Genomic DNA, 20,855 nt, shown 5'->3' on the forward strand with positions numbered 1-20,855 from the left:
AACCGCTGCCTTTTTTCCTAACCAAGTGTTTTTTTTTTTAATCCTAACCCTGACCGTCACCGTTTAAAAAATCCATCACATAGCGGGTTTTTTTCAGTGCGTTGCGGACCACTTCCAGTCCGTCATCTAACTTTCGTTCACATATAATATGAATTTGTGTGCAGAACTTATGATATCCTGCGAACCTGCAACCCATGATAATACATTGGCCTGTTACTCGGTATTTGGTGCATATTATATCTATTTTGAGGTAAACAATTAGGACACAACTTGTGTTTCTTCTAAACAAACCCATGCTGCCCCTCACGTCCAAATATAAACAGAACCAGCAAAACAGACTTTATTTTTATTTTTTTATTATTTCAATTTAAACGAAAGTTCAACAATTATTGCTTTAATCCTTTGTGCTGCATTCAGTAAAGCAATAAAGTTGCTACTGCAAGTTAGCATACAGGATAACACATTAAACACTAGATCCTTAATGAAAGCTTACTCTGTTGCAGTCACACTGATAAAAGCAGATTAACTATTGAATCGAAATAAATGATCATAGTAAGTGAAACAACAACCACCAGCAGAACTTTCTACAGCATTTGTGTTTTCTCTTGTTATAAAAGGAGGTGCTAAATAATGACATCACCATCAATGTCATTACTGTGTGTCATTACTAATCATAACAACAATTGATAAACTTCTATAGCAGCTAAAAACTCAATAAAGTTTGATGTGGCTTTGTTCCATTTCAGAGGGTGTCCAGTGTGTCAGCTAAGGGGAAGGTGTAGTACAGAGGGAAAGAGGGTGCAGGTGAAGAAAGGACAAATGAATACATAGCAACGAATAAGCGTTGGTGATGGGCTGTTTAATCTTCATATTACAGGCGTTTATCTTTCAACTGTAAAATGTGCTCAGCACATATTGCGGGCTGGGCATATAAGTATTGTTCTCGTCTATTTATATGAGTGAAGAGGCTCATTAACATGCATTAATTTCCTAAGATGTTAATTTTATCAATTAATTTCTCCTTAACAAAACAGTTTGGCTGTTAAGTGGTAGAAAAGAGGAGAATATGAATTACTTCTCTCTCTCTCTGTCTCTCTGTGTGCGTGTGTGTGTTAATTTGCACCGCATGTTAAACTCTAATATTCTTTCTTCTGACAGGTTATTGTACAGACCAGAAGAAACCAAAGGTCATCTTCATGATGGGTATGCTCTCACACACACACACACACACACACACACACACACACACACACACACACACACACACACACACACACACATATTTTCCTGATCAGCCTTTGTGACATTTTTCTACGCGTTTGGAGTGAACTGCTGTAGCTCTGATGAAAAGGCTGCGTTCAGGTGCGTCGCTGGAGGGGAAACAACAGATGTTCCGTTCTCAGACGCTCTCACTTGTTTCAGACAACAGAGGGAAAATTAATGAAGTAATTAAAAAAGTTCCAGCCTCAAGGCTTGTTGCAACACGAGAAAACAAGACACTGATTAACAGCAGAAGTGGAAGATCCTCTTTCAAAGTCCTGAGCCTCAGAGTGCCGGTCAGGTGTAACCACAACCTTCTTTCCGACCTCAACAGGGACAAAAAGGTCTTAAATGATTCTGCTAGCCTTATTCTTGCAGCACCTGGTGAACATATCATTTACGCAGGATGGGCACCGCCTGCATATTCAGCCGGACGAAAAGCACTCTTTGTATGTTGAATATAAAATCTTAATCTTTAGTGTGACTCCATATAAATGAAGTGAAACAGCAGCTTATGTAAACTGCATTTTTGGCATTTTTATGTCTCTGAGATGTAGTGGAAAAAAAATGTAAATTCACAAACACTATCGCTTTTTGCTCAGGGACAGCAGATGAGTAAATATTTACTTCCACCCTCTGGAGGCAGAGGGTAGTGATTTTTGTGATCAATTTTCATGATGTGACAGTGAAGCAGCGAGGCTCACTCTACTAATGAGGACAGGACAGAGAGGCAAAGGTTAATGAGAGACATGCACAGTCTCCCTTAACCATCCTACACTTTTGCTAAAGATATGGTCATTAAAAGATGATTTAATCAACATTCTTCCGCACAGCTGTGTGTGTGTTTAAAACCCTGTTCCATGGAAACCAGCATTATAAATCTTCATTGACTTGTAACACCAGTTTGTCTCAATGTTCGAGAAACAGCCGCTGAGTTGAACCAGTAGCTTTCTCTCAGCGGGAGCAGACAATTGGAGGAAAATGCCAACTGCATCTATGACAACTGTCTCCTGAGCAGATTTTATACCATGTGATGAAAGGTTGGCCGCGTCAGCCGACATATTCATGATTTTACTACTGCAAATCATGATTATACCTTTTCCATTCTTACCAGATGGAATATAAAGCGAGATTCACCAGAACAAGAAATGGTTTTCAAATCTTATCGCAGCTTCTCCCGCTGTAACATTTGACTGTCACTGAGCTGTTATCTTCCCGTGTGTGCGTACATACACTACATACGTTAGCTCAAACCATCACCGCTCTTAGATCTAAACCTTTTATCGCACACTGTTCTGCCTGCAGGTCACTGGAAGCAATTTGTTAAACAATTCACAGCACACTGTGAGAAGTTACATGCGTATGGATGTATGTATAGTTTCTTTTCAGAAAGAACAGCTTGTCATAAAAATCAGAGGAAATAAAAGTAATCCAGGTCTAATACAGTTGAAACTGTAAAGCAGCAATATTGATGTATTTATTGATCGCTTGGGGGCAGTGTAACATGCTGTAAAGACATAATCGACATATTTTCATCTTATTCACATATTTATTGGAAGTCATGCTGTCTCTCTAGCTGCTAAGTGCACATACAGTAAGTGGACATCACTAACTGTGTCCGTCTGCTGTTTGGTGCTGATCAGGTGGTGTATAGCAGGTTTTAAGCAGCTACGGTTAAAAGTGATGTTCATGAGAGCGGTGAGGCTGAACCAAGACACGACAGTTCTGGCCAAGAAAAGCAAAGCAGAGAGCTGAAAGATGCTAAAATGCACTGTGAATTGTTTTTTTCTGTGCATTCTTATCTACAAGCTTCACATTAGTCTCTGCTGCAGATTCTCTCCGGCACAAGCAGTCAAACTTTCCACAGAGGTCCATGTACTCCTGGACCACCACCTTGTCTCTGGCTGGTCTCATCTGGATCAGCAGGGACTGTTGGAACAGTGAGGCATGAATACTCAAATTGGACTCAAAGGAAAACAATACAAATCTATAAAAAATTGTCTTTAAAGGAGGATGTTGGTGCCCGCTTTGCTGTTATCTTTGACACTTTGTGCATGTTTCCAATCATCAAATCACTTCTGAACAACACAGGAGTAAATACAGTGCATCCACAAAGTATTCACAGCGTTTCACCTTTTCCACATTAAGTATTCACAGCCTTTGCTTAATACTTTGTAGAACCACCTTTGGCAGCCTCTACAGCCTCAAGTCTTTTTGAATATGATGCCACAAGCTTGGCACACCTCTCTTTAGGCAGTTTTGCCCATTCTTCTTTGCAGTACCGCTCAAGCTCTATCAGGTTGGCTTGGAGACGTCTGTGCACAGCCATTTTCAGATCTCTCCAGAGATGTTCAATCGGCAACTGTGGGATCTTATATAGACAGGTGTGTGCCTTTCCAAATCATGTCCAATCAACGTGATTGACCACAGGTGGACTCCATTTAAGCTGTAGAAACATCTCAAGGATGATCAGTGGAAACAGGACACACCTGAGCTCAATTTTGAGCTTCATGGTAAAGGCTGTGAATACTTACGTAAATGTGATTTCTTTGTTTTTTTAATTTTAATACATTTTCAAAACTCTCAAGAAGACTTTTTTCACGTGGTCATAATGGGGCATTAGGTGTCGAATTTTGAGGACAGAGATTAATTTAATACAATTTGGAATAAGGCTGTAACGTAATAAAATGTGGGAAAAGTGCACTGTGCTTATGACCACTGGTTTAATTAAAAAGATGTCTAAATTATGTTCAGGAAAATATATTGTATAGGCGTCTGTGCTACTAAAAAGTTTAGAGTTTTAGGCGGTTTTACTTTCTGAGGGCTTATCCATCCAACCCCCCTCCCCCCCGATCATAACAAGTGGTGGAAGAGTTGAAGCAGTGTTCTGCAGCAATGCTTCAGAAAAAAGGTTGAGATGGTGCCTGAGGGAAATGCTAATGTGAGGCTTCGCTGGTGTCTCAGCTTTCAGCCCTTTTTTTCACACTTTCTCCCTCATGGTCACAACCCCACTGCTCTGCTCTCTCACTTCCATCTTCCTCACTTTTATTTCCCCCCTTCTCTGCAGAAAATTACCATTTTACTGTTGCAATCAGATTCACATTCAAAAAATGAAAAATCTGCTGCTGGTTTGAGTTGTTTTAATATTGTTTTGAATGAATACAATGGCAATTACTCACTTCGATGGCTTTTGATGAAAACCAAGACTATCACTAACAAGGATCAGGCTGGTGTTATGGTATCAACAAACAATAAAAAAAGACCAGAAAAAAAATTAATAAGTCCTTCTTTAAGAATTTGCTGACTTCCTATGTGGTCTGGGGCCCTTAGCCCCAAGCCTGTTGGTTCCCACTGGAGACAAAAATGTAATCTCAAAATCATGCTCAGTCATTTCCTAAAACAGCTGAGTAGCAGCTGTAGTTTGTGGTAATCATTCCCCAAACTGAAGAATTTATTAAGGATGTGCTCATTAACTGTTCGTTCATACTGTATACCTACAAAAAGAAATGTAAAGTAATATGTAATACCACATATTTATTACTGTAGAAATTAGGTCAGGAGCAAAGAAAGAAATCAGGTGACAGAGTACAAGAGCATCAAATCCCACGTAGAAAGGAGGGACGGGGCAGGTCCCCTAACACTGGACTTTGACCCGGGGGGGGGTTTATGTCCTGGAAGTACCAAGCCAAAGCACAACCTTTTTTCCAGTGCACACCAAGTTCACGTAATCGCTGTTTCTGTTTTGTTTGTTTGTTTGTTTGTTGCGTTTATTTCGAATATTTCTCCCAAAAATCATAATACACACATATATGTACATACACATATATGCACATACATATCTACAACAGTAATCGCATTCATCATGAAATAAATATTCGTAAAGGAGTGAGAAGAAGTTAAACTTATAAACTCCCACCCCTTATCCTTCTTTATAACTTACAACAAAAATAGAAATGAGCTTCCTAGCCCAACAGATCTCTTATATAAAAAAATAAAATAGAAAACGCTTTGCTGAGTGCTAAGCAAAACAATATATATATATATTTGCATATGATATCCTCAACGCACAAAAAAGTAACACACCTTTAGCTTTAAACATAATTTGAGCTGTTTGATAATTGAACATATCTGTAAATTTGAGTAGGCGTGTTTGCAGGAATAATGAGTTTGTGTGTTCCCGGTAGTCGGCGTTATGAATGACACGTATGGCACGTATTTTTGAATGATGGTCTGTGGCTGTAGTTAGGTCTTTTAATTGTTACCCCAAATCTCAGCACAGTTTTGCAAATACGGTGAGACTAAGGAACAGTACAGAGTGTGGAGGGATTTGTTTCACAGTGTTAAGTAGAACATCATATATTGTAAGATATCATACGACGTCTTACTGCGTCTATATGTTCATTATTTAAAAGTATTTTATTTTGACATCAGTAAAGGACATCATCTCTGTCTTTTCTTCTTAGCGGATGGTGACAGTGGAAAGGGAAAAATATATTCACAGCAGATTCAATCATCTTTTAAATATCCAGCAAAGAACATTTTTCTATTGTCCTTGATGTCAGTAAGTGAATCGTCTCAATTAGCGGAAGCGAGAAGTTTTTCTCCTCTGCGGTCTATTTATCATTTAGGCCAATTTATTTTCTACATCAAAGTATTACCAGCTGAAGTGTTGAGGAAAAAAGAATTATGTGGCAGGAGTGGTTTCAAAAATTTAATTACAAAGAGATTTTTAACCTTCTATAGATCTGTCTGCCCTCTTTGCCTTATCTCATCTCTATCTCCTGCTCCTTCTCCATCTAATATAATCCATCCGTCACTTTGGCTCCCTTTAAGGTCACTGCTGTGACAGAACTGTTCACACATGGTGGGTTTTTTCTCAGATCTAACCTCTGTGTACCTGAGCATCAGTAGAGAAACTAGAATGTGCTCAGCAGAGTGAAAACATCTGCCAGTGCTCACGAAATCGTCAAGCTTCAGTATAACTGAGGTTAAGTAGGTTGACTGTAGGACTGAAGTGAGAATGACGGGTGAAATATTACACCAAGACTCTGAACTGTTTTGTTGATGGTTGCATCTCATTTGCATAGCAATGAGAGTAGACCCCCTAATTCTGAGTAATCCCACCTCACGGTAACATACAGAAGAGAAGAAGACCCAGGATGGAGCCTTGAGTTACACTACATGAAGGAGTCAGGCAAGTTATCCATCATTCATCTTCAACCGCTTGTCCCTGTCGGGGTCACGGGGGGCTGGAGTTGATCCCAGCTGACTTCGGGCGTGAGGCAGGGTACACCCTGGACAGGACGCCAGTCTATCACAGGACACATAGAGACAAACAGAGACAGACAACCATTCACACCTACGGGCAATTTAGAGTCATCAATGAACCGAACACCTGCATGTCATTGGACTGTGGGAGGAAACCGGAGAACCCGGAGAAAACCCACGCAGACACGGGGACAACATGCAAACTCCACACAGAAAGGTCCCCAGCCGGGGATGCGAACCTGGAACCTTCTTGCTGTGAGGTGACAGTGCTAACCACTATACTACCGTGTCTGCAAGTTATCATTATTATTATTATTAAATACAGGATTTGATGATCATCAGATACTGGAGGTTTGTTTAATAACAAACCAGGATCAACAGTATCAAATGACCCACTGAGAGCAATCAATAGCAATAAGGAGGTGATGAATCTAAAAGTATCACTGCAGAACCTACAGCGTCCCCCTGACTTTATGTAGCTTTATGTGATGTGAAAGTTTTAGCAACTTTCACATTGTTTAACTGTCCCCTCAGCTTATGCTTAATGACAGCTGAGGTTTGTTCATTATTTTCAGACAGATTTTGCTGTGCTGCACCGCAAATGCACAAGCTCAAATGTGCTTACACGATCTTAGACCTGACGTGAGATTTGATCGTAGCTCCCGCTCACGTCCAAATTGATAAATGCCGAAGTTTGCCTGGAAATGGTCGTACGCACGTTTTTCTGCTGTACGTTCGTTTGATAAATGAGGGCCAGTGTGAAGCCTGTGTTTATTCTGCACCCAGTGAATATCTGTGTGTAAAGAGTAGAACTTCATAAGACATTTTAAGAAAAAATCATGCTAACACCACTTTTCCACTGAACTGTAAAAAATACCCTGCATTTACGTTAACTTAATACTTACTTTAATACTTGCTTAATTTTTAATTGTCAGTCCAGTTTCCTATGCACTTGTAAGCCTGGTAAAGTAACTAGTATCTGAAGTAATGAGATAAATGTAGTGCAGTAAAAAGTAGAATATTTCCCACTGATTTGTAGTGGAGCAGAAGAATAAAGTAGCATGAAAAGAAAATACTCAAGTAAAGGACAAGAGCCCCAAACTTGTACTTCAGTCCAATAATTGAGTGTAAACCTCTGGTTCACAGGTTTGTTCATTTAATAAGGATCATTTTTAACAAGGTTGTTGCTTTGAGTTGGCCTATCACTACTTGTTTTGATCAGCTGTTATGCTGCTGCCTATGACTACTATTTACACTGATAAAATAAAGACAATATATGCACTCATATGTCACTGTAGTGTTTTACAATTTCCATTAATGTGATGTTAATATTTTTCCGACCCCTCATTTTAGATAATCCTTGTCAACCAGCCCAAATTCCAAATTAATTGAATAGCCCTGATATATAATATATAAAGTAAGTGCATATTGGACTTGAATTTGCCAGGTGTTGTGTTCACAACTTGTTTCCGCTGCCCCCCAAAGTTGACCAAAAAAATCAGTTATTTCAGGTTTAAATTAAGCGTAAAGGTCCTACTTTTCCTGAGCACAACAAATAATGCATGTTGTAAATAAGTCATTTAACCTCAGTGGAGAATCTGATAACTCAAAATTAAAATAAAGATATGAGTACAGTACAAAGCTGCTTTGACTCTCAAGGCCAGTTAATTTAAATTTCAAATGGTCTATACCCACAGAGCCAGTTTATACAGCAGGTTTGACTTTTACCCAACTAGAAGAGTCTCTAACAAGCTTCTCAGGGCTTTGGCTGCAGCTCTGTTGGGTCGTTATTTTACCTCCTTGCAGAGGTGTCAAGCACCAGAGGAATACTATTAGCGAGGTGGGGGGAGAGAGAACATGTGCGGAAAGTCCCTTCCTGACTCCACGGTCGTTCCAGGGTGAGCCAAGCCCTGTTCATCTCAGTCCGCGCTCTCAGAGGAAATGATGATGAGGGCGTTTGTTTCTGGCAGAGGGCAGCGACACTCAGACTCGAGGAGAATACTGATGAATGTGAAGCGCGTCCCGAGTTTTATTACTGCGCCCAAGGCCTGTTATGATAAAGCACTACTGTCTATTGAATCCTCACACAGCGTCATCGCCATGTAATACAGTTAACCTGCAATAAGACATCTACAGACCTCACAGCACAGCAGTGGAGCAAGCTGAAATACTTTTAAATATTATAAAGGGAATCGGCTAAATGGTGGCTGATTAGCAAACTTGTGTGTTTTTCTTCTTGCGCCTGTTTGGATGTACGCTGCCTGTGTGTGTGTGTGCACGCGCACTCTTGTACTTTGTACACATTAAGTATCTAACAACTAAACTAACAATTTTTTTTCATTACTGATTAATCGATTAAGGACCAGGGTATGCCAGAAAAGAAGCAGTTCATACAATGTTTCAGAAATGAAATGTTCAGTTGTGAAAAGCCAGCTGTCAGAAAGAAAGGGGAGATGCTATAATCGTAAAAAAAAAAAGGAGGGAAAATGCTCATTTTCACAGTCTCTCTTCTTAATGCAGCGGAGCTAATTAGACGCTTGACCTGCAGTTCCTCAAGTACACTTGATTTAAAGATACGAAGAGCAACCAATCTAGTCCCAGTTTATCAAAAAGAAGTTTCGATAGCAACCGAGCTCGACTACTTGTTCACATGAAAAGTGACAGAAATAGTTGTGTCAAGGGAAAAGTTCGAACCCTGGCTCCTTTTTCACGTCCGCCCAGCCGGCCAATCACAGCGCAGTAGAACAGATAATAAATGACTTACTCAAATGTCTGCTTCTTGAGTTAACAGATTCAGTGTTGCTAGGCGCTAGGGAGTAGTATACCAGTGAGGGCCCTCACAAGTATAAAACTGCTGTGTGTGCGTGTGTGTGTGTGTGTGTGTGTGTGTGTGTGTGTGTGTGTGTGTGTGTGTGTGTGTGTGTGTGTGTGTGTGTGTGTGTGTGTGTGTGAGTGTGTGTGTGTGTGTGTGTGGTTGTGTGTAGTGTTAAACAGAGTGCCAGTGCACATAGGTTCAGAGGAGAGTAGGCGATAATGATCTGAGATAACCTGACTCTGAGCCCCCATTAATCAGACCTGTAATGTGCACATGTACACACACACACACAGACACTTCACCTGATATCTTTTCTTATATCCTCCCTCTTTAACTCTGCCCCCTCTCCCACATCACCTTTTTTCACATAAATACTCCCATTTTCATCCTCTTCTTGCACCTCTCGATTTCCTCCTTGTTATCCTCGCTTCACTTGTGTTGTGTTTACCTTTAGTGATTGTGTGTGTGTGTGTGTGTATGTGTGTGTTCTCTTAGGTGGTCCCGGTTCAGGGAAATCTCTCCAGTGTGAGCGGATGGAAGAGAGGTTCAGCCTGCGTTGCCTCGCCCTGGGTGACCTGCTGTGTAATGAGCTGCAGTCTCACGGCGACAGAGGGCGTCACCTGCGGGACGTCCTGGAGAGAGGAGAGCAGCTGCCCGAGGTCAGTGTGGCACTTACGTTACTTAACATATAAACAGTGGACTTTTACTGTCTAATAATTTCGTGTTATGGTCCCCAGCTTTAATTATATCAACTTATACTTTCCATCAGTTTGGCAGACAACTTTAAATACTACAATACCCATGATGAGGCTTGGTGACTGCAGTAGCGAGCTCAAACCGCTTTGTCGTTGTCATTTCTCCTTCAAAGATTTTACGCACATAAGTTTGTACCATTGCCTTTTTATCAGAACGAGATATTTTCAAATGCAGTTGCTGATCTTTTGTACTGAACCAGAAAGGTTTCATGGCCGTGTGTCACAACGGTGCCAACTTACTTAAATGAAAGTTTTTTTTCTCCTGTGCTGCGTTCAGTTAGTGGTTCAATATGCCCCTCGTTCACTTTCCCTCGGCACCTGCCCTTGGTGGGAATTCACACCGCCATCTTATTGTCGTTCCAATTGTCTGTAAAAGTGAAGTGAACTTGGTGAGGTCGACCCTCCGAGGGCTGGGCGATCAATGGTCACCCCAGAGCTGGATATAACCCACAATGCATTGCAGCTGTGCATTTGATGCAAGAGAATACATCAATGAGTAGGTGGCAGTAATGGAAGTAAAACTCCGCGATCACTGAAGGTTAGTTCCCTTTCATCCACCGCTCCCCCCCTGCCCATTTGGCCTCTGTGTGAAGTGTGCTGTTACGTAATACCAAGGGCTGATGGGAAATGAAGGAGGGCGTGTTGAACAACTAATGAATCGCAGCTCTGGATTGGTTTGTGCGTGCCCCTACACAGGATCTTTTTCCCTAAACCGGCTTTCTTGAACAACTGACTATGACTGAGAGGATAACAACGTATTTGCCACAGATGGCCACTGGCAGCAAGGCTGAGTCTATTATACAAGACTGATTTATATCATTTATGCTTTAATACATAATATATTATTGGATTATTATGACTGAAGCATTACCGTTGTAGTTAAACGTTTAGAAAAGGAACAATCCAAAATGCAGTGGAGTAGAAACAAGATAGCATCCAAAAATGTACATGATGAATAGCAGTAATTTGTTCCATCCATGTAGGAGCAGTGATGACAGATTGGCAGCAGGTCTGAACATAAAATCAAAGAATGAAGATGTCACAAACACCCACACTGTTTGACAGGTGCAGAGAGTGCTATATGCAGTAGGCTGAGCCAACAAAACTTAAAAAACAAGATCTCATTATTATTTTATGAAGACAGACAGCTGGAGATGCAGAAATCCATGCACACTGTCACTGAATACAACATCACAGTTCTCAGACTGATGTAACCTGTTTTTTTCTGCTAAGGGCCTAATATCATAAATAGAAGAGGAAGGACTGAATTGAATTATATAGTCAAGAGTGCTCAAAATGGCTCTCCCAGAGAGTGAACATCTACACACTGTACCAGACAGAGGTGGCATGGCTGTCTGAGCATATATTGGAGCTGGAAACAACCAGAGTGTGTCTAATCCCGATAAATTATCTACGACTCCAAAGGCTCTCTGAGGTAAACACATTTGTTTTTTGAGAAGACATAAACACGCTTATCAGGGCAGAGTGTTGAATTCAGTTCAGCAGATACTGGACATCATGACCGAAAGAACGAGGTCGCGGGTACAAGCGGCCGAAATGGGTTTTCTCAGGAGGGTGGCTGGAGTCTCCCTTAGAGAGAGGGGGAGAAGTTCAGCCATCCGTGAGGAACTCGGAGTAGAGCCGCTGCTCCTTTGCGTTGAAAGGAGCCAGTTGAGGTGGTTCAGGATCATCTAGTAAGGATGCCCCCTGGGCCCCTCCCTAGGGAGGTGTTCCAGGCACGCCCAGCTGGGAGGAGGCCTCGGGGAAGACCCAGGACCAGGTGGAGAGATTATATCTCCACACTGGCCTGGGAACGCCTCGGGATCCCCCAGTTGGAGCTGGTTAATGTGGCCCGGGAAAGGGAAGTTTGGGGTCCCCTGCTAAAGCTGCTGCCCCCGCGACCCGACCCCGGATAAGAGGCTGAAGATGAGATGAGATGAGATACTGGACAACTTTTCTGTAGTTTAGAGGAAATATGCGCAGCTCATTCAAATTCATTCATTTTAACAAGCTTATAATAAAGTGAAAACAGACAAATAACATTTTAGTGAATATGAGTGAAATCATTACGTGTTAAAGATCTCCTCCAGACATAAGTAAGAGTAAGACACAAGTAATACCACAGTGTAAAAATACTAAATTCTGTGTATTTTCTTTGTGTTTTTATGTATTTGTATCCGCCAAGCACAAAATCACCAGGTCAAATTCCTGGTGTATAATCTGTTTAAAGTGTTAATCAAAGACGAAGCTGTGTAATTCACAAATTAGCCAGCAGAATATTCTCTTCTGTTCTGTTTCCTCCTGTGAATTATGAAGGAGCAGCTGGATATTTTATCACCCGCCTGCTGGTGTAACACTGGCTTAGAACCACATCATGAATGCACTGTGGCAGGTATAGAGGTGAGAGATACTTAGCTTCTTTGGTTTCAGCATCATCTCATTATCGTGACTGCAGAGATTTGGAACAGTGATGCATTTTGCTGCTGGTAATTATTAACCTTGTAACGTACTGTATCAGTGGTTGTCAGGGAGCTTTTAAACTGTACGGTCTGTGACATTTAGCATCAAAACACACCCTGCCATACACACACACACACACACACACACACATACACATCCTCGCTTCACATGTTCAAAGGTGTGTATACAGTAGGTGTGTGTGTGTGATCAACTAGCTGGTTTGTGAACGTCACACAGACACAACAGTCGGTCGGAAAGCATCACAAATATTGATCACACTCCACACATAACAACGTTGTAAATAAATGTAATGACAGTGTGTCCGCACATGCTTCTCAACAGTTTGGACGGGGATTTTCAGCCTTTTCAGGGAGGATTTATTGAGCAATGTTCATGAAGTCTCCGCAGCCTTCAAACACAGCCTGTTGGTCACTGAGAAATACCACTGAAATGATTAAACGATTAATTGACAGAAAAAATGGTCCTAACAATTTTAGAATAGAGCATTATTTCAAGCGGAAGGCTGGAAAAGTTTAATTCTAATGTTTTCTTACCGTATCAAAACCTACAAGTTTGTCATATTTGTTGGTATATGCATATGGTATATTTAAACAATATCACACTTGAGGTTGTGATTTCCTGAATAACATCACAGTTCCCATGTTACCACAGGCCAGCTGTATCCATGGATTTATTATTAGACCATTGCTATATCATCTACATTTATCTCATGTTTCCTTTCATTGTGCAAGCGGGGAAATAAGTCTGTTGTTGACGTTTGCTTCGTTAGCATGTTTTTATTAGCCAGTTAACAGCTGATCTGATCAGACAGAAAAGTTACGTTGCTCCATCGTTTCCTGAGCTCCAGACTTTAAGTTATTCCATGAGCCCATGTTGTTTTTCCTGACAGTGTTGGACTAACAACCATGAACGTAATTAACGGCTAGAATTTGTAAGGCGGAGTGATGTTATACTGTTTATCAGCAATTCATTTTTACATGTGTTTGAGTGACAGTTGTCAGAAACTACAGTGCCCAGCTGTTTTAGGAATAATAAAAGTATATCATTATATAATTAGAGGCGTGACATGTGACACAACAGCGTGTGCCTCTGATGTGTGTGTTGTTCAGCCACTTGTCCTCTGGCAAAGACGATTTGGCTCTGTTACTACCTTTGCTGCTATGAAGAACACAAACAATAGATACAACAATAGAAAACATTCAATTCTAAGACATTCAGGCTTTCCTTTCTTTCAAGCTTTAGTAAGCTGTGCGTTGAACAGATTTCCAAGCCATTTAAAGACACCCAAGCACAGATTTACTTTAACTTTCTGTGATCTAAGTGGAGAAACCCTTTCATGCGAGGCTCAGCGGTCTAAGCTCCTTACAGCACATTAAGGTCATGTCCCTTGTGTTCAAAACATTGTCAATAGTTGTTTTTGGTTTTGTGGGTGAGTTAAGAGAAACAGGGAGAGAGAGAGTGATTGAAATGAGGATGAATAATCCCGCAGGATTACTGAAGTGCAGGTTTACAGCAGAACACATTAAAAATACTGTAATACAAGTCACTCATCAGAGTTAATGGATTTATCCCACAGTGAGATAAAATGCTGATAAAAGACGGGCAGAGATAATATGACAATGTTACTCTCATTGTTTAATATTTTCATGTTTAATAGGCTATCTATGGTTACTGTGCTGTTGCCTGGCAACACAGAAAGTGCAGTTTAATGCTGTCTGTGTCCATACAGCAGAGTACAGTCAGTAAAACCAGCCTGTCGAGAAGTGCTGCACGACTGAATTATTTCATCCAAGCGAGCATACTATAAGGCTAAACCAGACGTTGGCTGGTGAGGATCGGAAGACTCTCGTGATTAGGTTAGAGGAAATCAAATCCACTTCCCCTCTGAGAATCGGTGAGAGTTCAGGCGACGTCTGAAAGCCTGGAGGTGCAAGTGCAAGGAGTTGTGAATTCTGTTTGATATCGGGCCAGAAACACATCAATGAGGCAGCAACTCACTCTCAACTGCTTATTTTGAGCTGAAGCCAAAAATTCTTAATAACTGCCAAAAGTAGTGGATTTCTTGATTTCTTGCGTAGACTGTATTTCTGTTCTGGCAGCTCAGGGACTCAGCCCCGGGTGCAGAGTTGATTATTGACAAGGTTGTGTCATCACAAATCATAAATCCCCCCTGTGAATTTTTTAAGTGAAGCTTTTATGTTTGCATTTTAAGGTGCACTTGGGTGTTTGAAAGGCACCGTCAAATAAAATGTATTATTATTATTATTATTATTATTATTATTATTATAATCATCATCATCATTGTACCAGCAAAACATTTCAAAAGTAATCTATGGTCTCAATAAGAGTACTGTCAATGTTAATCATGGAGCCCAGGGACAGTATTTAGTGAAGAGCAATCAGACGCACAGTAGATAACACGGTCAAACCCATTTTAAACATCATCCAGAGTAAGCTAGTAGAGTAACCCTCTGCAGAGCTGTTTTCCATCCGTCTGAACTGTTAACTCTCAGTCAAATAAAAGCCAAATTGTCTTTGGATTGACATTAAAAACTAATATGAAACTGTATCTCCAGAGCTGCATACATCCACTTCAGCACAGCTTGTATGCCGTATTAGATACAATATAACGCATTGTTGCCATATTGTGCATTATTATTATTAAGTACTAAACACCAAACTGGCTAAAGTAATGCAGTATAATACAACAGTCCTGCAATAAATCCAACCTCCATGACAGTTGAAATATTCAGTTTTTTATTAAACTGTTTTAGAGCAGTGTTTATTCAACTTAATGGTCGTATTGGGGGCGGCAGTTTGTTGTCATGAGACTGAGACTGAGACTGTGTTTCTAATAACGAGTCTATCCTGACTGATATAAATGTGTTGGGCAAATTACAACAAACACACATAAACGTTATGAGGGTGGGTCTGCATTTGTGTTAGCTGAGGGGAGCTAATGAAGTGGACTGAAGGTGAGCTAATTGGTATAGATGCATTTAAACCCAGAAATCCACCTCACAGTTATTCTTAACTTCAGCACATTACAATCCAACACAGCCAGAGTCATGTAGCGCCGACGAGCAGCAGATAAACGTCCATTAGTTGAGTGCCAGCAGCATTAACGATAAATGAGGAGCTCAGCAGTTTACAGGTAATTTTGATTGGATGAAAGGCAGACGCTGAAGAACCCTGTTACATAAACTGATTGATGCGAGTAGAATTATTCCTCTAATGTTTGGCTGAATATTAAGTGTGTCGACTGCCTGTCCTATGTGTCACTAAAGCATCGCATTTCACATAAAGTCAGTATTACATGGGAATATAGATAGATATTGCTCCCATGGAACAAATGTTATTTACCACCAAGGTGACGTTTTGATCGTCCTGCTCTTCTTCTGCGTTCTAGTGCGCAGACTATTTCTGGATGTGCACGCTTATATGGACTTTTTCACAATAATGATGTGTAAACACCAACATTTACATCCCTACAGCCATTATATTACATAACATTTCAACTAGTCAGTAGAGTCAAAGGAAACCACCAAAAACACCAGTGTGTTGTCACAAAGCAGTCAGTGGCAGCACCGAGAGAGCATGATTAGCATAATAAGCAGACACCACACCACAAGCACACTTTAGAGAGCGATAATCCTCACAAACAATGACTGAACAAAGCAAAGTAAACTCTTATCAGAGCTCAAAGTGCATGGAGAAGCCTTTATACGCATACTGTAGATGCTCAAAGCACGGCCCATGGGACCAAAGGCAGCCCTCAAGTAAACGTTTTGGGGGGCCTGGGTGTTGGGGTGAGGGGTTTCTGAAACCGAACCTCACTAGAAATTAATTCTCAGTTTTCTAGAGTATATGTTTGTCTTTGTTTTTTTTTACCTTTCTTATTATGTATTCTGGGAAAGTAACTTTAGTGTTACTTTTAAACAAAGTCCTGTGTTATGTTGAAAATGTTTACCTCAGCATAATGCAATCGAGCGTAAAGACCTTTGGATAAATTCCTTTTTTTATTAAGGTCACACTGTCTAATTTTCACTGACACACATTTCAGAGAGCTGTTGAATCACAGCTGTAATTTGTGGATTTTAATTAAGGGTATTTTCACAATATCATCTGTCCAGTACAGTTGCTGTGCGGGTGTTGAGCAGCTTTTATTGGAGCACCTTGGTATTATATAAGTGTGTATTTCTTTTAATGATATTGCTCACACACATATGCTGCCTGCGCTCACTGCATCTCTGCATCGTCATTGCAGTCGGCGAATGTTACTGCCACTGTAGCACACTGTTTCTACCTATATATGCTGTAGTATAGTTGCGACATCCCAACCGTACAGAATGTTGACGGCTCGTTTAAAGACCCAGTTTCTGAATACGGGCTGTGTGCATTTCTTGATATTTTGATACTTTCAAAGTATTGATATAGCACCTTGACCTGTTTTGTAATAACAGTAAAAACATGGAAATCTCACTTTTTACAGGTTATTAATGCTTGTGCTGTCTGTGTGTGTTGGATGTCCAGGACACGCTGCTGGAGCTGCTGTGTGAAGCGGTGGCGGCGTCGGTACGGCAGGGGAAAGGTCTCGTGATCACCGGCTTCCCAAGAGACCTGAGACGGGCAGAGGAGTACGAGGCCAAGGTCAGAGCACGGGACTGACAGCCATGTGGTCAGGAACGTGAATAAAAGAAGAAGGTTAAATCACGCATCCACAAAAACTTAAATGAGAGCAGAGTGAAGACAGAAAGCAGAAAGACCCTCATTTGATTGTGAAACGAGCTGTTATCGAATAGGACACAGTAAAAAGGTATAAGGAGATGGGACGGATGGGGAGGATGACGTGTTCAGAGTGACAATGATTTGCTTTTCACAAGAGCAAGAACAGAAGAATACTTCGCATATCTATTTCATGAGACGTGTGTCCGAGAGGAGTAGGTCAGAAGTTGCAAATAAACTCCCACGAAGTCTCTCTTTCAAAAATATATTAGTTTGTGACATTCAGGTGATGGACCTTCATCAGGCTTAAGGTTTGTTACAATGAGAAAGAAACAGAGAGCGGCTTTAAGTCTGCAACCAATCACGTTCCCCATAGGAAGGAACAAATACCAAACAACACTTTACTATATAACAAACTGCTATAAACAGCTGTATTATATTAATCATTATTGTGCCCTGAATTAGATTCCTGTATAACAAATGCTTAAATCCCCTAATATTGCCCCTTACACTTCGTTTACTACTGGCAAGCAAAAGAAAATCAGCATCAATGAATAAATAAATAGAAGCCTTCATAGTAAATAGAAAGAGGCCTCACAAAAATATAGCACTTCATCGATGATAACAATAATCATATTTCCCTCTACCTAGGCTGCACGGTGGTGTAGTGATTAGCACTGTCGCCTCACAGCGAGAAGGTTCCAGGTTCGCATCCCGGCCTGGGCCTTTCTGTGTGGAGTTTGCATGTTCTCCCCGTGTCTGCGTGGGTTTTCTCCAGGTTCTCCGGTTTCCTCCCACAATCCAAAGACATGCACGTGTTCGGTTCATTGATGACTCTAAATCACCCGTAGGTGTGAATGGTTGTCTGTCTCTGTTCGTCTCTATGTGCCCTGCGACAAACTGGCGTCCTGTCCAGGGTGGACCCCGTCTCACGCCCGATGTCAGCTGGGATTGGCTCCAGCCCCCCGCGACCCCGACCCCGGGATAAGCGGTTGAAGATGAATGAATGAATGATATTTTCCTCTACTTTTTAAGACTGCATACATTCAATTAAGAAGGTCCCTATAAATAGGTCCCGCAGGCCCCAAGGGGTCATCGCAGTCGAAACGTGCACATATTACACGTGTGTATGAGCCTGACATACTGTAGCAACTAGTATAGAAAACATCAACACTAATAATAATCATGCATGTCACAAGAGCAACAAATGTCCCTTTTATATTGATGCATAGCGATAGTATACCTACAGATGATAATATTAATAATACATACACTAACAGACTACACACTAACAGTACAGTAACACACAGTATAAAGTAAGAGAGTAGAAGATGCAGCCGGAGGTTCACGTTGTTGCTGACTTCCTTCCTCCTGTACCGTGTGTGTCAGATGGGGGTGCCCAGCGCAGTGCTCCTGCTGAGCTGCTCAGCCGACACCATGTCCAGTCGTCTGCAGTGCCGTGGCAGATCCCCCTCCAGCCCCCGACCCGCCTCAGACAGAGAGGACGCTCTGCGCATGAGGGCCGAGAGCTTCTGCCGCGACAGCCAGGCGGTGGCAGCTCATTATGAACGCAAGAAGCTTCTGCACACGGTAATGTTGTACAGATAAGTCTGCCAGGGTTAGAGGTTCAATACCCAGTGAGGGTAACAGTTCACCCCTCCAATGAGTTAATCCACGTCAGGTTTTTACATTTAAAGGCCCCTCAAACAGAAAATCCAGCCTCCTTTTAAAGTGTAAATTTCAGATAGTTTCCTCAGGTGTTTCTTGTTGCTCAGCAGTTGCACCCTGGTTACAAAAGTCCCCAATATTTACCTCATTATCTCCCATATTTTTTTACTCTCTGATTTTAAAGTCAAATGCTTTAAATGTGTGGATCTAGTAGAGCATATAGAGTACAAATAATGTATAAAGCCAGAAATAATTTACTACCAGGTATCAAACAAAAACTGATCTTTGACTGATGTCAAACGTGTAGGCCTATCTCTCTGATGTCTTCAGTCATCTCAATAGGGGCAGATTGCGTGTTGTTCTTTCACCAAGGGCCTACTCGTCGACCTCAGTACAAGGTATTGCGAGCAATAGCACAAGCATGAGCGCGAGCAAGAGCACGAGCAGCGGTGGGGACGGGACTAACCTGATTCCACCAGATGTATTGATTCGCATGATTCTCATTTGCTCAGCATATCCATACTGGTTACTGATTGGATAAACCATTTGTCTGTCACCAATAGACGGGCCAAATCAACCAATCAGAGCAACGAAGCGTATGATGTACTACCAGCGTCGGGGAAAAGCTCAAAAAGTAAACATGTCAGTAAAGGATACCTGCCGCTTGTTTAACGCAATTTCACGGATAAAAGGCCCAATTTCAGGTGCCCGTTCATATTCCAACAGAAGGAGCCAAGAGAAACAAGCGTTAGCGAGCTGCTTGCTCAATAGCTGCGCTCAACTCATCCGCGGAAGCCGGCATGTTTACAATGAACAGTCGTTTCGCGTTGCGTCACACTTCGAAGTGCTTTAAAACCAACGCTGATTGGTTCGGTAGCTCGGGCAAACTTCTCCAGATTTTCTTAGTTACCAAACTGATCCGCGTACAGTACAATGGAGCTTGTAAGATCAGGATGGTCTCACGAGGCTAGGGTGGGACAAGGCTAGATGCAGAATTTCTCAATGAGGGAAAGGAATAGATGTGCTTCCAGACCCTTCTCCGAGTGTTTTTGTGTGGTTAAAGCATTTTAAACGAAATGAATCACAGAGTATTTTTTATACTTGAACTATAAAACGTGTCAGGAGAAAGATATAGGACATAGTGAGTTTAGGACACAGAGACAGTACAAATGTTTTTTTTATGAGCTTGTTTGGAGAAATATAATGCATGAATATAACTAATTTGTCACTCTCAAACAAGTCAGGGACTCCTCATGCCCTTTACGAAAACATCCATTGTTCATAAATTCACTCAGGTTTTCCTTTGATGAATCAACACAAAAAACAACGAACAACTACTTTTCAATAATCTCTACAAGAGAAGATTATTTTAGAAGAGATTTGGAGCAGAAGACCTTGGTGTGGTACAGTACAGGGGTATTTATTGTTGCGTGTTATTTCACTGACGTCTCCACTGACATTGGGGTCAGTAAATGATGACAGAACTTCTGTTCGGGGGTTGAACCGTCCCTTTTAAAATAAGCTGTTTGAACGTTTAAATGCCACATCAGGTGTGTGTGTGTGTGTGTGCGTGCGTGCGTGCATATAAGCTTAAATGTCATAGCAGGTATTGAGGTCACCAGTCTGCTTTGAGCCTGCAGAGGTTGCACTGCAGCAAACTGCCGTCCTCGACTGTACGTGAAGACACTGATGGGTTTTGAAAGGCCTCGTCTCAGCCAGTTTGTCTCCGTCCGCAGGTTGACGCTGAACGGTCGCCAGAGGACGTATTCACCCAGATCTGCGTGGAAATGGAGACCTTCTGATTTGTACAATTCCCTCAACAACACTCAACTCTGCCGTCCTGGAGGCCCACCGTTGAAGACCTACTCTCTCCCCCCTCTCTG

General features: G+C 41.5%; 1 protein-coding gene across 1 annotated transcript in view; it reads left to right on the forward strand.

Moving 5' to 3' along the window:
- Positions 1 to 20,809, forward strand: part of ak5 (adenylate kinase 5) — a 75,900-nt gene extending 55,091 nt beyond the window's left edge. The window contains exons 10-14 of the mRNA XM_083927787.1: positions 1,159 to 1,203; positions 9,839 to 10,002; positions 17,113 to 17,229; positions 18,694 to 18,894; positions 20,709 to 20,809. Coding sequence (XP_083783913.1) covers positions 1,159 to 1,203; positions 9,839 to 10,002; positions 17,113 to 17,229; positions 18,694 to 18,894; positions 20,709 to 20,774 — 593 coding nt within the window. The 3' untranslated portion in view covers positions 20,775 to 20,809. The remainder of the gene's footprint in view (positions 1 to 1,158; positions 1,204 to 9,838; positions 10,003 to 17,112; positions 17,230 to 18,693; positions 18,895 to 20,708) is intronic.
- Positions 20,810 to 20,855: the final 46 nt, after the last annotated feature.

This window comes from Echiichthys vipera (assembly GCF_963691815.1).
Source record: "Echiichthys vipera genome assembly, chromosome: 15".
NCBI lineage: Eukaryota > Metazoa > Chordata > Actinopteri > Perciformes > Trachinidae > Echiichthys > Echiichthys vipera.